Source organism: Xenopus tropicalis, chromosome 3, assembly GCF_000004195.4.
Source record: "Xenopus tropicalis strain Nigerian chromosome 3, UCB_Xtro_10.0, whole genome shotgun sequence".
NCBI lineage: Eukaryota > Metazoa > Chordata > Amphibia > Anura > Pipidae > Xenopus > Xenopus tropicalis.
The window spans coordinates 79,017,134-79,034,990 of NC_030679.2; the positions used below are offsets into that span (position 1 = coordinate 79,017,134).

General features: G+C 37.1%; 1 protein-coding gene across 1 annotated transcript in view; it reads left to right on the forward strand.

Moving 5' to 3' along the window:
- Nucleotides 1-16,477, forward strand: part of gnai1 (guanine nucleotide binding protein (G protein), alpha inhibiting activity polypeptide 1) — a 36,828-nt gene extending 20,351 nt beyond the window's left edge. The window contains 5 exon segments of the mRNA NM_001097396.1: nt 6,863-6,991; nt 9,726-9,855; nt 12,526-12,679; nt 14,411-14,621; nt 14,944-16,477. Coding sequence (NP_001090865.1) covers nt 6,863-6,991; nt 9,726-9,855; nt 12,526-12,679; nt 14,411-14,601 — 604 coding nt within the window. The 3' untranslated portion in view covers nt 14,602-14,621; nt 14,944-16,477.
- Nucleotides 16,478-17,857: the final 1,380 nt, after the last annotated feature.

Genomic DNA, 17,857 nt, shown 5'->3' on the forward strand with positions numbered 1-17,857 from the left:
AGCAAACTCACTATGGAGCTCTTTATAAAGCTTGTCTTCTTTCCACTATTATAGACAAGTGCAGCCTGTCATCAGGTGCTCTTTTGAGTGGTGGCCAGATTAGAACAATTCAAACAAAAGAAAGGACCATATCCAGGGTATCTGGTTCTGAGGCTGGCACAATAGAATTTGCACGTTTTGTCAGTATCCTGTTAAGTTTGTTGTAGCATTAAAATAAAGAGACTTACATCTTAATGAGCTAAAGTTTGTGCACTTAATCTGAGGAATAGTCAGGCCTCCTATTTAAAAGTCTAAAATTATTTATTAAGCTGTGTAACACACCCTTTTAAATTAAGTACATGTATGGAAACAGTTATACGGAAGCCAGTTTTATATAGCATATATGAATTACAGAAAGGCCATCTCCATTTTAATCAAATAATTGAAATGATTATTTTTTTTAATGATTCCCTTCTTGTCTGTAATAATAAAACAGTACCTTGTTCTTTATCCCAGTTTAGGTATAATTAATCCTTGTTGGAGGCAAACACTTCTATTGGGTGCATTTAATTTTTAGTAGACTTATATTTTGTTTCTTTATTTACCTACAATATTTGTGTGGATTATGTAGAAGACATTTTTCTCTGTAAGATAACAGTGCATACAATATAAAACCACTAGGTTTTGTGCTGTGGTTTGCTGCAGACTGTTCTTTCCCTACTGTTCCTGTTTGTAAGAGAGAGGCAGTCCCAGTGCATGGAAGTTATGCAGGGGTATGATCACATTCTTAGGAATTCAAAATGATCAGATTAGCAGACTTTGTAAGGATAAAGAGTGCTCTCCTAGGTATCTGCCTTTTGGTTGTTGACCATGTGGCAGATTGTGTTTGGTTTACAAGAATATTTCCTGCTCTCTGCATTTTGCAATATCACTTTGTTTTGTAATATCTAGAAAGAACAATATTACTTGTTCATTGTAGAACAATAAGCAATATTCTTCTGGCAAAATGTTGCCTGTTTATATAACTGCTAGTAGACTGCTAGACTAAAGCTGGAATGTTGTTTACGAAGCACCAGGGTGTACACTCCACTGTTCTATTTGTTAACTATATGTACCTGCAGCTGATCTGTTTAAAAGAGTTACCGTATATACTCGAGTATAAGCTGATCCGAGTATAAGCAGAGGTACCTAATTTTACCTAAGAAAACTGGAAAAACTTATTGACCCAAGTATAAGCCTAGGGTGGGAAATGCAGCCGCTACTGCTAAGTTTCAGTAATCAAATTATTTAATAAAAGGACAATCACAAGTGCCTACATGACTACCATATTAATAAACACAAGGTATGGGCTGGAAAATGAGGCGCATCCAACATAAGATAACCATATGCAAGGTTGTACAGGTTAATATCTCATTTAATTTTACATACATATTGAAATTGTGATGTGTAAATTTGTTTATTTAATTCTTATATAGATCTGTATACTTTTTGGGGTGAGTGATGTAGAATCACAAGTTTAAGAAAGATAAGATCATGTGTACTAGGAAACCAGTCTCTTCTGCAAACCACTCTCTGGTTGCTAAGATAAACAAGGCCCTAGCAACCAGATATGGACCTTAGATTGCAAGCTTCTCCAGGGCAGGCACGGATGTGATATAAATAACAGTAAATAAATAAAACATAAGAGCATTCCCTTACTATGTGCAGGGCAGGATTTGCAAAAGCTATGAATGCATCCGTTTCTTCTTCAAAGTGTGGCATATCCCATGTAGCGCCGCCCCAGCACACGCACACGTCGCGCAGGGGAAATGGAAGGCAGTGGCACATTGATTACACATCCTTCCCCTTATCTGCCCCTACTTTATTGTATTAGAAATAGAATGTTTGGATACTATCAGTAATTAACCTTTTTAGTGCCACAGGACGTAGAATCTACGTCCTGGGTACTAAAGGACCAAAGTGCCACAGAACGTAGATTCTACGTCCTGGGGCACTTCCGGGTTTGGGAGCGGAGAAGCGGCTTTTCAAGCCGCTTCTTCGCTCCCCACTCGTTCCCCAGCCTCCAGACACAAGTCAGAGGTGGGGAACGAGTGGCCCCTGGGGCGCGATCGCCATGGGGCCCCATAGGAAATGTCAGGACACGCTGTCTATGCGTGCCTGACATTTCCTGCTCTCCCTTCCCTCCCCCCTGGCCCCCCTTCTCATACTCGCCGGATCGGCGTCGCAGAAAGAAGCTGCAGCGGCTCCTGGGTCCTTCCTCCCACCTTCAGACGATCTCTGTGCCTGCTTGTCCCAGGTAAGTGTAAAAAAACACACATACACACACATAATACACTAATACACACTTATACTCACACTTACACACAAACACATACATTTTGGGTAGTTGTTGGGTTTCACACATTCAGAACAGTTACACTTACACATACTTACTTGCACACTCACTTGCACACTCACACACATGCACAAAAAACACATTTTACCATGTGTACACACTCACTTACACACTTATGTAATTTTGTATTTTTTTTTTTTTTCTATCGTATCGTTTTTATTCTTGCCTGAAAAAAATGTTTTATTGCCTTTGCGGATAGCGTATTCGCTAACCGCACTGCGCAATACCTTTTGTGTATTATTTTGGTGTTTCTACTACATGTTCTGTGATTTTGGTGCATTTTTGGGTTTTTTACTGCATGTTTAGCCATTTTATAGCATTTTCAGTTATGCATAGTTGTTGTTCGCTTGACTTTGTCTGTAAAACTTATTTGCCCAAGCCAAAATACTCAAACTGTTATTCTGCCTGCAGATATTAGGCAAAAAAAAAAAAATGATTTTAGTGATTTCTTTTTTATTTTTATCAATTTTAGTGCTTTTTACATTGTTCTTTGTTACTTGTCTTTGCACATGGACATTTTGTCTGCTGTATTTCAATTTGGCATCCTCTGTACCCCACATAGTTTGGTAAATCTATTCATATTGGGCATCAAACTGTTCAGTAGACCCCTGGCGTTCATAGTTAGAATGTTTTATGATGGTACGTTACTAAATGTGGGGGTACATAATGGGGTAAAATGCAAGCTTTGTGACAATTTTCAGAAATGTCATAAAAACCGTTCTGTTTAGCATAGCTTTGTAGTTTGGTAGTTTGCAGTAGAAAGATGTATTTACTCCTTTTTGTTTTGTCAGAATGTGTACTTTCGGAAACTATATGGTTTTCTAGGGTCTCTGTACTGTTAGGGGATCTTATGCCGCATAATACACATACCGGGTGCAAAAACTGCATGAGCCGGAGCGTCTTATGTGAAAATTCATATGCACTATTTTTACTTGGGTGCCCCTGTACACCACATAGTTTGGTAAATCTATGCATATAGGGCATCAAACTGTTCAGTAGACCCCTGGCGTTCATATTTAGAATGTTTTATGTTGATACGGTACAAAATGTGGGGATACATAATGGGGTAAAATGCAAGCTTTGTGACAATTTTCAGAAATGTCATAAAAACCGTTCTGTTTAGCATAGCTTTGTAGTTTGGTAGTTTGCAGTAGAAAGATATATTTACCCATTTTTGTTTTGTCAGAATGTGTACTTTCGGAAAATATATGGTTTTCTAGAGTCTCCTAACTGTTAGGGGGTCTTATGCCGCATAATGCACATGCCGGTAGCTTATATTGCAGTATATACACTTTGTATGCACTAACTTCCTTTTGGGGTCTCTAAATGCCAGATACATCAGTGATCCTATGCACAATGGGCATCAAACTGTTCAGTGGACCCTTGGCTTTCATATTTAGGGTGTGTTTTCTTGGTACCTAATGTTATGTGGGAGATAAGGTGCTTGAAATTGGAAGATTTGATGTGATTTTCAGGTATTTCACCAAAACTAGCAATTTTGGGAAAGCACTGCGACTCTGTAGTTTGGAGTAGAAAGACATGGGTACCAATTTTGAATTCGCCCGAATGTGTACTTTCCAAAAATATATGGTTTTGGGGGGTCAATGTATTTTTTTGTGTTTTTACCCCACAGAAAATGCAGTAAACGTGTTGAATTTTCAGTAGCTAAAGAGACCTCTGGGGCAATCTCTATGCACTGACTTACTTATGGGGTCTCTAAATGCCAGATACAGTGCTGATACTATGCACAATGGGCATCAAACTGTTCAGCGGACCCTTGGCTTTCATATTTAGGGTGTGTTTTCTTGGTACCTAATGTTATGTGGGAGATAAGGTGCTTGAAAGTGGAAGATTTGAGGTGATTTTTTAGAATTTTCATAATTTTTTTTATAGAAAATGCTAAATTCAGTAAAGCATTGCTGTTTGGTACTTAGGAGTTAGAAGACATAGTTACCCATTTCGGATTCGTCAGAATGTGTAGTTTTCAAAAATGTATGGTTTCCTGGGGTAAACCTAATGTTCCAGGATTTTTGGCTTTGGAATGTAAAGTATGCCGTATTCTGCTATAATGCTTTGAAAATTTAGTAATTTACTGCTGGGAGTTTTTGATCTATAGAAGTCAGAAATCTCAATAAAACTATACATATCAGGTATTGGCACGTTCGGGAGACATGAGGCTTTCCAAATCAGTTGAATTTTTGTCCATAAAATAAAATATGTTTCTGGTAGAAATCCTTATATCATGAAAAATAGCATTTTTTTTTTTTTTTTTTTTATTTCAAGCTCTATATCTTGTTCCAGAAGTGGAAATACACAAAAACTCAGGTAGATTTGGAAAGCTCAGGTTCTCCTGAAAAAAACAATATATAGTTTGCCTACCTAAACTTAACCCTGCCCCCAGTAAAAGCCCCTACATTGAGAGAGCACAGAATGTTTACAAAACGTCTGGCACTGGGGGGAACTGAAATGACGAATTCGGCTGGCACTTAAAGGGTTAAAGGTGGTGCTTACCCAAGTGAAGAAATAGAGATCCACAGTGTGTAAAATCTGCAAAGACAATGCTAGTGTGCATGCCTCAGTTGCACTCACTAGCACAGCACTGATCCTATGGGCTGGCAGTTAGGGACTTGGGGACTGGACATGGGAGGTGCCGGCAGGGAGGCGCGTGGGGGAAGTGCTAGTAGGACATGGACGCGCGCCGGCAGGACATGGATGCGCCGGCAGGGAGGCGTGGGGGGGGTGTGCCGGTAGGACAAGGATGCGCCGGTAGGACTCGAGTATAAGCCGAGGATTCCTTTTTTAGCACATTTTGAGTGCTGGAAAACTCGGCTTATACTCGAGTTTATATGGTATGTTTCAAAACCATTTAATCTCAAGCCCAGAATTAATTTAAGCACACTAGAGTTGGCTTTTGTACGGCAAGATATTATGCTATACCTGATGAGCAAGCGTAATAATCCACCTTGATTTGGCAGAATACATAATTTAATCAGTTGTTTTTAGTTATTTTACTTTTAAAGGAATGTGTTACAGCAGGGATCCTCAACCTTTTATACCCGTGAGCCAAATTTAAATGGAAAAAGTGTTGGGGAGCAGCACAAACATGAAAAATGTTTCTGGGGTGCCAAAAAGAGCTTTAATTGGCTACTTAATAGCCCCTATGTGGACTGGCAACCAACAGAAGGCTCTGTTTGGCATTATACTTGTTTTTTTGCAACCAAAACTTGTTTCCTAACCAGAAATTCCAAAATAAGCACCTGCTTTGAGTCCACGGGGAGCGACATCCAGGGGCTTGGTGAGCAACATGTTTCTCACAAGCCACAGGCTTCTTAAATGATTACTAAAAACCCACTTTTCTTTCAAGCCTATAACCTAAGCCCTCCACATGATTACTAACCTTCTCTTGCTTATGCTTATACTAACTGCTGGTTTTCAGCCAATCCGCCCGGCATCCACTAACTTGTGTGTTTGCACCCAGAGACATGCATCGGCCTAAGTGCAGACACACAGAGCGGAGCAAAAATGCATTCTCACATGTTAACACCCTGATAATCCACACCATGCGTCTGCACCTAGGCTGACACAGTGCCTGCGGAGAGAATGCCAGCAGAGGAGCTGCTTTCTTAGCCTGCGCTAATATGCAGGTCGAGATATATATATATATATATATGGGCCCTACGTTTTACAACAAACATTTGTAAAGTGCTTTGGGTCCTACGGGAGAAAAGCGCTTTACAAATGTTTGTTGTTGTTGTTGATATATATATGCTCTGAGAGTAGTAGCCAATAAAAGGAACAGTAATACCAAAAAATTTGTGTTTAATTATAATTTGCTGTTGCACCGCACTGGAAAATGATTGTGTTTGCTTCAGAAACACTTCTCTAGTTTATATACATAAGCTGCTTTGTAGATACGAGGGCACACTTATGAAGTGAAAAGTCTGAAAAGCTTTATCAAATAAAATAGGACACATAACAAGAAAGGCTAGTTTAAATGTGAAATATCCCTTCAACAATAGTTTAGAACTTAGTCAAGTAAGCACAGGCACTTAGCATTTTTCTCACTCTGGTATGCTTGCTTTGCGATAAAGCTGGCAAAAACACTTATGAATACATACCCATGAGTAATGTAATAAACGTTAGTTTTGCCCACATCTAGTAGCCCATAGCAACTAATCAAGTGAACAGTAAATGTTACCCACTAATTGGCTGATGTTGGTAGACAAGTATAAAAACTTATCTAAAGTTTTCTATTACTGTCTTAGTAGATAACTATAGCTGCAAGTCCAGTTGGTCCTGCAAGTAAAGAAAAAATAACTGATTGGTTAGGTGTGAATTTTTTTCCCACTGAAGTTAAATTAAATATAAAATTAACAGTATTTTCTTTTAGTATTAAATGAATTAGTGATTGTTAAATAAGTAGCATATAAATAAGTAAATAGTATATTCAAAAGTCCTTAAATTTTTTTTTTTTTTTTTTAATTTCAGTTATCTTAATGACTTGGACAGGATAGCACAGAACAGTTACATTCCAACTCAACAGGATGTTCTCAGGACTAGAGTGAAAACTACAGGCATAGTAGAAACTCATTTCACTTTCAAGGACCTCCATTTCAAGTAAGCCTCTTTTATTGTTTTTAAATGTCTAATTTATTTAGTATGTCTTAAGTAATGGTATGTGCTTTTCATGAGTATATTAAAGTTTTTTTTTTTTTTTTGCAAAAAAAAAAAATGTATCTACAGAGTAACATTATGGTATTTATTGCATGGACTTGGGTATACTTTGCTATTGCATACTTTGCTTGTACACATCTTTTATGAATATCATATTTTCTTCAGAGAAAATAACCCCCAACCTTGAAAGTTTTCCCTCATAGTTTAAATCTTCCATCCTCTTTACCAGTTTATTTGCACGTCTCTGCACTCTCTCCAGCTCATTAATATGCTTTTTAAGCACCGGGGCCCAAAACTGCAATGCATACTCAAGGTGAGGCCTTACTAGGGTTCTTTAAATAGACATAATTATGTTTTCATCCCTTGTGTTAATGCCCTTGTTATGCAGGACAGCTCATTATTTGCTTTAGTAGCCACCAAATGATGCTGCTTAGACTTACATAGACTGTTAGCCACAAAAAAACTTTCAATTAAGGATACCCCCCAACATGCTATCATATAGTGTATAGCTTGCATTTATGTTATCTATAAAAAAAAAAAAAAGTGCATTACCTTGCACATATCCGCATTAAACTCTTTGCCAGTTTGCTGCCCCATTTTCAATTTAGTCAAATCTGTGCAAAGTGGCAGCATCCTGCATGGAACTTATATGCATAATTTAGTATGATCAGTCAGTATTTACAATGACCACCACAAGGACATTAATAAACAAGTAAAAAAAAAACCCCAAAGGGCCAAGGGCAGACCCCTGTGGTACTCCACTAACCAATGTTCCATTTACCACTCCTTTTAGCAGCCTTTGGTTAAGCCAATTTTCTACAGATATTATGTTCCAGTCCAATATTCTTTTAATCATTAACTACCTGTGTGCTACTGCATCACATACTTTAGCAAAGTTTAGGTAGGACACATCCAGAATCTAGGTTTTTGCTTTCCTCCTCATTGAAAGCAATTAAATTACCATGCTGGCACCTACTCATAACATTGTTATATGCAATGTGTTCAAGTATCCTTTATGACCCCTTCTAAAAGTTTTCCTACCACTGATGTCAAACTAAAATGGTCTGTAGGTTTTTGGCTGAGAAAGTGATCTGTTTTTGAATAATAGCACTAACATTAGTAATTTTTGAATAATAGCACTAATATTAGTAATTTAACAATCTCTCGAAACTATGACAATAATCAAGGGCTAAGACTCACTGAGCTACTTGTAGCCAGCTACATGTTGCAGCTACAAAATAGACAATGCTAATACTTACTGATAACTGTCTCTATGTGTGTTTTAGCAGAAGCTGCTTTTAGTAGCCGTGACAATTAGCTGGCTACAATTAGAGGTGGCCATACATGGACTGATTCTAGCTGCCGATATTGGTCCTTTAGACGATTTGGCAGCTTATCGGCCTATGTATGGGCAGTAACAATGGGCCTGCCCAACCAACATCTGGTCTGAAATCGGCCAGGTTTGATTTTTCTTCTGATTGGGGGCCGCATCAGCTCCTTGATGCAGTCCTCGAACCCGCCGTTCTAATTCAATCGTTTGACCCCCGGGCCTGATATCGCCTACCCGTAGGGTAATTAGTTAGTGCAACAAATCTCCTCTTCTGCAAGTGACATATCTCCTCCAAATGCCTTCCCACAAGCAATAATGTAAATCGCTGGTGGGAAAACAGATCTAATCCAAAGTCATTCGAAGTTGCCTTGCGAGTAAACCAACCCACAAAATCTGATCAAAATCTCCTGTGAACTTTAGCCCTCAACCCTGCAAAAATAGCTTCCCAGTTAATATATTGCAGTTATGCTCAAAAGTCATTTGGTCATCACTAAAATTTTGGAAAGTGTTTTACTCAGTAAAAAAATCCTACAGGTACTGCATAATTGATCATTATCATTTAGTTATATTTTGAAAACCTGTTCTTATTGATTATAGGTTTGTCCAATTTTACTCATTTCCTACCTACTAATTTTCCTAATAAAAATGCAACATTTTTATCATTTCATATTTCCTTTGCTAATAACACATTATCACAGGACAGTCCTGATTTTAACAGCTAGTCCCGGATTCTTATTGAAAAGTCTCTTATTTCCTTAGATCTCCTGCACTGAATGCCAAAAAAAAAGTTTTTTTTAAACTTAATAGATAAGTAGGCTTTTTGGCACAGAGCCCAGAATACTCAGAAGTCAACACCTGTACTTAGATACAGTTGTAACTAATAAGATAAACAGGTCTCTTGGGGGAACTGAGAGTTGCATCCTAAAGGGCAATTTCACCTTCATTAGCAAAACTATAATAACAAATAAACAAGACCCAAAAACCCCCAGAAATGTGTTCAAACTATAAATAACCTGCCAAATTTTGTAATATGATAGTGTGGTACTTAGGGGGTGTGGTCAAGCAATTTTTGCCACACAATGTGCGCCATTTCTTTTTGTCCCTCTTTGCAATTTTCAAATGTTGGGAGGTATGCATTATAAGCTTTTAGTGCTGGAATTAAAAAAAAAAAAAAAAGTATTTCCAATGCATTGGGGGTACTAAAGAAACACAAAATTGTTGTTGGCTCTTTTCACTAAAGCAGTCACTGTTTCTATAGTAACAAGCAATTATACTATTTGTTTGAATATGTATTTTCATAATTTTGATTCTTCTTTTTTTGATATTTCTTTTTTTCTTGTTGTGTAGAATGTTTGATGTAGGAGGCCAAAGATCTGAGAGAAAAAAATGGATTCATTGCTTTGAGGGAGTCACAGCAATAATCTTCTGTGTGGCACTTAGTGATTATGATTTAGTTTTAGCTGAAGATGAGGAAATGGTGAGTACAAAAATGGTCAGGCTGCATGACTTACTAACTGTATTTTAATAATGATGCATCTTTATGACCATAGAGAAACAGACTTGTAGTCAGCACCTTACTTGAAATACTCTACAAAGCGGGTGCACATTCCTGTTATACACTTTTCATAGGTGATAACAAGATAATTAGTGATGAGCATATCTGTCTTGTTTGGTTCTGCTGTAAAAATTTGCAAAACGACAACAATTTGTGAATTGCATTAAGGTCTCCCCAGTGGTTTTCATGCACCAATGACCTGTGTATACACCCTGCAACACGTTTACTAACTTTCAGTAGTACACAGACCACTACTTTTACACATCAAGCCATTACAGTGCAGTTTATTGCAGTGTATTAATAGCAGGTCATTAAATAGAAAGTGGTGATATTTTACATCTGAGTTATATAACATTCAGTGCTGTTACTAAACAATAACACCCATTGATAAGTAAATGTATTTTGACTACTCTTACACTTTGACGCATCTATTAGCTCAGTTTGGTAACCTTTTCATGAAAGGTATAATTTATCACCCACAAAACATAGTGTTTATTTCAAGTAGACATATCAGTAGATTTGTTTTAAAAAAACATAGTTTTGGGGCCAAAGTGTTGTAACTTGTAATCTCTCCTTAACTATTGACTATATTTAGAGATGCAATATAGCTATTAAGAGAAGTTTAAGTAGCATAGTTTTTTTTTTTTTTTTTTTTAATTTGATTTACACCTTTTTAGTTTTGTATTTTTGCTTGCTTGGAGGAACTTATTTCAGGTAATCCTGTTATTTGAATATACCTGTTTCCCTGTAGATTCCTATAATTGGCCTCCCTAGTTCCCATCTCTCTCCAGTATTGTTTTTAATAAGCACTGCTGCTAGAATTCTCCTCCTCTCATCCAAGAGAGTACAGGTCCCTGCCCTGCAGAAGTCCTTATCATGGCTACCCATAAAACAAATAGTAACTTCCAGGCTTCTTCTCACAACCTTCATTCTTTTGCACCTCACTACATCTCTTTTCTTGTGTCTCTGTACGTTCCTGGCCGACTCTTGGTTGTAGGAAAAGTTTGTTCGTCCACTCTACTAAAGTTAAGAGCTGAATCCTCAGATATGCAGGTAAAAACAAAGTAATTCTTTACCCCTGTCTGACGATTCAGCATTAATTTTAAGATGTTTGGGCACCTTCAAAATCTTCAGTTCTGCCTGGTTGACAAGGTGAACGGTATCCAAGGCTTTTACTGAGATCAGTCACCTCGTCTCCCACCATACATGCACCCATTATCATTTTGTACGATAATATCAGTGCCTTGCTGCTCCTTATAATTGGAATGCCATTCATGAAATTTTCTGGAAGAATCCCCCCTAAGGTTATAAACTCAAAGACATCCTCTTGGAGCACTTACATAGCACCTGAACTGGCTGTTATATTGCAGTGTCACCCACTGTAACCTGCAGCACTTAATAGTCTTGTATTTGTGTCTGTAAAATACCCTTCCACTTAGAGTGTAAGCTCTATGGGACAAGAGCCTCCTCCCTCGTCTCTTTGACACTTGGCTCTTAATCTTTAATGTAATTGTACTTTGGTTTTATTATTGTATATACACATGGTTGTTCTATTAAAGGAACAGTAACACCAAAAAATGAAAGTGTATAAAAGTAAAAAAAGTAAAAATATAATATGCTGCTGCCCTGCACTGGTAAAAGTTGTGTGTTTACTTCAGAAAGTCTACTATAATTTATATAAATAAGCTGCTATGTAGCCATGGAGGCAGCCATTCAAAAGAGAAAAGGCACAGGCACATAGCAGATAACAGATAAAACACTATTGTATTCTACAGAACTTATCTGTTATCTGCTATGTAACCTGTGCCTTTTCTCCTTTTTTCCAGGTTGAATGGCTGCCCCCAGGGCTACACAGCAGCTTATTATATAAATTATAGTAGTGTTACTGTAGCAAACACACCAGTTTTACCAGTGCAGGGCAACAGTGCATTATATTTTTATTACTTTAAAGCTCTTTCAGTTTTTGGTGTTACTGTTCCTTTAATTTGTGTGCTTTACAGCACTGCATACATAAGTATAGCATATTTTTGCTTTTAGAAGAGCAGATTGAAAGTCAGTTAAAGGGGTTGTTCACCTTTAACTAAAACTTTTAGTCTGTTTTTTTAGAATGCCCAATTCTAAGCAACTTTTCAGTTGCTCTTCATATTATGTGCCTTTTACTTCTAACCATTTCCAGCTTTCAGATGGGGGTCACTGCCAGCAGCCAAAAACAATTGCTCAGGGAGGCTACAATTTTATTTTTAAAGGATGCATTTTGGACTAGACATTTGATATCCTAGAAAGTTTAAAAATTTGATTGTGGAGCAAAATTTTCATATATTTGCAACCATGTTTCTTTCTCTGTAAACTGGGCACTGTTTACATGTTTGCTTCAGCGTCTAGAGCAGTGATTCTTAAAGTGAGGAGAACCTTAAAGCATTTTACTTGAGAGGGTTGCAGCCTGAAAGGGTTTTTCTGTGTATATTTGGTTGCTTTGTTTTTTCTTAATGGTCTTAACTATGACTGGGACTGTTGCAAGTGGGAGAGTATATAAGAAAATGATGTTGTTTAGATAACCTAAATATTTTGACACCACTTTTGTATTTTGTTTAGAACCGCATGCATGAAAGCATGAAACTATTCGATAGCATCTGCAATAACAAGTGGTTTACGGACACTTCCATTATTCTCTTTCTAAATAAAAAAGATCTGTTTGAGGAGAAAATCAAGAGGAGTCCTTTAACAATTTGTTACCCAGAATATCCAGGTACATTTTTGTTTTTTATAAATTTCTCTAAAGGCTCTGGCACACGGGAAGATTAGTCGCCTGCGACAAAACTCCCTGTTCGCGGGCGACTAATCTCCCCGAGTTGCCATCACCTGCCATCCCACCGGCGAAAATGTAAGTCGCCGGTGGGATGGCACACGCGGCGGTGCGATTTCTGCAAGTTGCCGAAGTTGCCTCGCGAGGCTTTTTCAGCGATTTGCCGCAGCTAATACTATGGTGCTGTCAGCTTACATAATGATAAAACATGTCTACTTATTTGTATTAATAGTACTAATATATATTCTGTTGATTTTTGTATCCTATATATTGATTTTTTTTTACAACCAGTTTAAAAGTTTGTAAGTTGTATTTGTTTTATCATGTTTCTGTTCTTAAACAAGCACATAACACCATTACGCAAATTTATATTTGTCTCTTAAAGTGGGTGCTTTGTTACACTATAAGGCCAGACACACTGGTAGGATATATTTTACTTTGGTGCATGGAATAATGTCTGAAATTACCAAAAGTCTCATTGGCTATTGCCTGAAACTAGCATTTGTCAACTGATTTGCAGCCTTAAAGGAGAAAAAAGTAGGGTAGAAATGCTGCATATTATATTTTGAGGTTCTGTACCTCTGCTCTGCTTTCCTGTTAATTACCTGAGCTTAGAGACCCTCACAAAATACTGTATGTATAAAATATAAATGTCACAATAAAAAGCTTCATTAATAATTCTCATAACATCAGCAGCTCAGAAACCAGTCCATCTAGTATAAGAATTTAATCAGCCCTGTAGCATCAGATTATTTGACAGGCCAACCTCTTTTTTGATTGATAATTTGCTACAACCCCTAAGTTTAGCTTTTTAACAGCTGCTCAGAGCACACTGAGCATGTGAGCGTCACTGACACATTTTACCAAATCTAAGATGGGAAGGTCCTGTGACAATTTTGAAGGCAGGGATCATTATTGGCAGGGTGCTGATCCTTTAAGCTTGGTGCAGTACATTCAGAATATAAATTATAGCATTTCTATTTATTTTAGGGTTTAGTTCTCCTTTGGCATGTTGTGTTTCTATTCAATGCTGTTAGTTGGTAGGGTATTTTGGTAATTTTTCTACACACCAAAAAGCACTCTTGAAAGCTGCTCCAGTTGCCATTGGTCTAAATCACAATATATAGAAGGCAAAATAGGTATGTGCTTAAATTGTTTTTTATTTCTGTAGCAGTGTACTGAGGGAATATTTTGTACAGTATAAATCTGCAGGGATGCTGTGTAAGATCAAGCGATATGCCTACCTACGGTTGCCCACCTAAAACAGTGGGCATAGGTGCTGTCAGTCCAAGGACCGTATCAACAAGCCGATCCAGTGCCCAATCCAATGGAAAAATAAAACCTGCCCGATTTCAGGACAGATGTCGGTCAGGGAGGCCCATCGTTGGTGCCCATACATCGGCAGATAAGCTGCCGAATCGTTCTAAAGGACCGATATTGGCAGCTGAAATAGGCCCGTGTATGGCCACCTTAAGTTGCAGAAGGGAAAAGTTTTCAGTCTCTATTAGAAATTCATAGCAGCTGGCAACAACTTTATTACATTTTCTAGTGGAAAGGAGGATAAAGCATGCATTTAAACATGTTTCTTTTATACGGCTTATTGCTGGTTGTAAACATGCCCATAGAGTGCTAGCTGTATACTTTTGTAATCTTAAACAAGTTCATTTTTTGCAGGTTCAAACACATATGAAGAGGCAGCTGCATACATTCAGTGTCAGTTTGAAGATCTCAATAAAAGAAAGGATACAAAAGAAATATACACTCATTTTACATGTGCAACAGATACCAAGAATGTGCAATTTGTGTTTGATGCAGTGACTGATGTCATCATAAAAAATAATCTCAAGGACTGTGGCCTTTTCTAATACATCATTATATGTATATGGTAAGGAAATTTTTGTTCATTAATTCATTCAGTCCAAAATCAAAATTTTCTAAAGCAGGTATTGAGCTGAAAAATTCCATATGAATACAATATAAAAATATTTATCAGCACATTATAGTCATCTTGGTAACATTGCAAAATGTCTGCAATTGTAAGAGCGTGCCACAGGATACGTTTCTACATCAAGACCTGATCCTTTATGGATTATCAGTGCTGCTTGGTATGCTTTCTGAAATCATTAAGTTGGAAAGTTAATGATATGGTTAAATGAAAAATATTCACTTTCTTATACATAATATTTGTTTTATTTTTTTTCCTGTAGATTACATTTGACTTCACCCTGTTATACCTTGATGGCTTTTGGCGTGACCTAAGATTCTTAATGAACAGCGGACCAGTACTGTACTTGCCAGTTTTATTAGCTTTATTTATGTTCATGTCTTGTAAATTTATAAAACTAACTGCTTCTAGGCCACACAAAATGGAGAAGGTATTTTGATTGTATGTATACTGTAATTGTAGGAATGTTATTTGTACAGACATTGAACAGAATATTTTAATAGTATGAATTGTCAAAAGGATCATCTTGTTTTCTAAAATGCTGTTAGATTTTGTTTTCTTTGCCTGTTTCAGTTATTTAAAGAAACTATGTATATTTTCCCATTGCTCCCCTGTTTTATGCATGCATGCTGCCTTATTCTGTGTTGGGCTTTTTATTGCTAACCTGCAAGATAAATAATGACCTGTTTTAAATCTGGACATGTCTTACAGTTGCACAACACCCCTAACTCGGCATGAAACACAGAATCGCTCATTGGCCTCAGCCGTCACTGTGCATTTTTATTCTCTAGTAGTTATCTTGTGCATTGCCTTAAAGGTGGTGCCAAAATTACCTTTTTTATACATTTTAAATCTAAGTGATCAATTATTGTAAATACATTTTTCCAGGTATGTGGCCAGGATATTGGTGGTGCTGAAAAGCCAACCAGGATTATAAAATTGATTCCTTTATACATGTTAGAGCAAATGTGTGTTTGGCATGCTGAACATGGCATTAGTTTGTTTAGATGACACTATCTGTTAATGAAAATACATTATGAGCAACATTTTAGTTTAGCCTCCCCATTCAAAATACATAACCTGATAATGTCCATGACTTTTAGTTTGTTTGTGGCTTTGTGATGCTGTGTAACTGCCTCACTGTCTACAAGTTTTATCATTCCTTCCTTTAGACCCTTTATGTATCAAATTTGGGCCCAGAAATAAAAAAGGCTTCTGATATGTAAAGTATTCATTAAACGAATACCATTGTAAGTATGGCAGATAAAAACCTTGATGCTGACATTTCTTTTGAGGCTCACTATGGAATCTGTTTAGAAACAGTTCATTTATTTTATATACTTATTATTGATATTAAATTCACTGTGAGTTGACAGTTTTGGTTCACTGTTGAGAACATGAACGTTTCATGTGTCATTTCACAATTTTACCCTCACATATGTAATTTTGTGTTGTCCAAGTCATGTGTAAATTAACTGTACCTCTTGTAATGTCATTAGGGTTTTTGTACTTCACAGTGAGGAATACATTCATAGTGACTAAGAATTACTAAGGTTACCACTGTCTAAATTCTTTGTGCCTTCAACTATATTTTTTATTTAATTTAAAATATTTGGAAGATTACCTGCTGCATACTCGTAAAGATATGCTAAGTGGAATGGAAATCAATTTGTCAACGTCACTATATAAATAGAGCACACATGTTGGTAAATAGAACTGAAGGATTCCTTGACTTTATCCTGTAAAACTGTGTTGCTAACATATCCTAATAAACCTTGCAATTTTTCAGATTTTAACTCTGGTTTGTGAAATGATTTATTTTGATTAGTTGTCTTCCATCTTCTAATTTACTATATGTATTACTAAGCAGCGCATGACTTTAAGATTTAAATGTCCGAAAATAATTCCGCTCACCAGTACTACATTACAGTTATCACATTTTTCAGTATAAAGTACCCTGTGTGTGTGTAGTCAATAATGTACCTCCTATTGTAAAATATAAGGATGTCATGGAAGGTCGAGTGCTTTTATACAGGTTGTGGAACTCCAGGGTGACTTAAAATATCCTCATATTTTACAGCAGGCGGTACATTATTTAGTATAATACACAAGTTTCAGTCATGTGACAGAAATAACATACTAAGCACAGATGTTAACTAATAGTATCACTAAGAGCACCGTTTGTATATTCATAACTCTTATGTATGATACACACACACACACCACCCCCCCAAAATCAGGTTTCCTGAAGGCTGGAGATTTCTAGAGATCAAAATGAGTTCAGAAATAGTTTATATTGCTAAATGTGCTACCATGTCCCACCTAGGGGCTGATTTACTAAGACACGAATTCGAATCCGAATTGGAAAAATTCCGATTGGAAAACGAACATTTTGCGTCTTTTTCGTATTTTTTGCGATTTTTTTCGGCGCCTTTACGACTTTTCGGAAATTGTTGCGACTTTTTCGTTACCAATACGATTTTCGCAAAAAAACGTGAGTTTTTCATAGCCATTACGATTCGCTCGTATCTTGTCGCGACTTTTTCGTATTGAGCGCTCGTAAGCGGCGGCCGAAACTTTCAGACTTAGCATGATTTTGGAAGCCTCCCATAGGACTCAATGGCACCCTGCAGCTCCAACCTGGCCCAAGAAAAGTCACCATACTGAAGCTTGAATGAATCCGAACGCTACGAAAAAATCGCAATATTTTGCGCAACTTTAGGAAAGGCTACGAAAAAGGCGCGACTTTTCGCGCAAGTTTTAACGCTACGAAAAAATCGCCAGATTTTGCGCAACATTCGGATGGCAACGAAAAAGTTGCGATAATTTTCCAAAAAAATCGCCAAATACCGATCATTACGAAAAAAACGCAATCGGACGCATCATAATAGCATGCAAGAAGGAGAAACCCATTTTGTTTATACTGGTATTGATAGTACATCAAGTAGGATAAACAATAGCAGTTCTTTTGTGTAATGCTGACTCTTTCTGAAAGCTTATTATCGGCCACACTGCACTGAGATGGCTGCCTACACACCAATATTACAGCTAACAAATACATTTATTGGTCCAGGAATAACATTTTAAATGGTAGGATTATTTGCAATATAAACAGAGAAACAATAAGTACACCATAAAAATCATGACTGCCTTTTGGGTTCTTTTGTTTCAGTGAT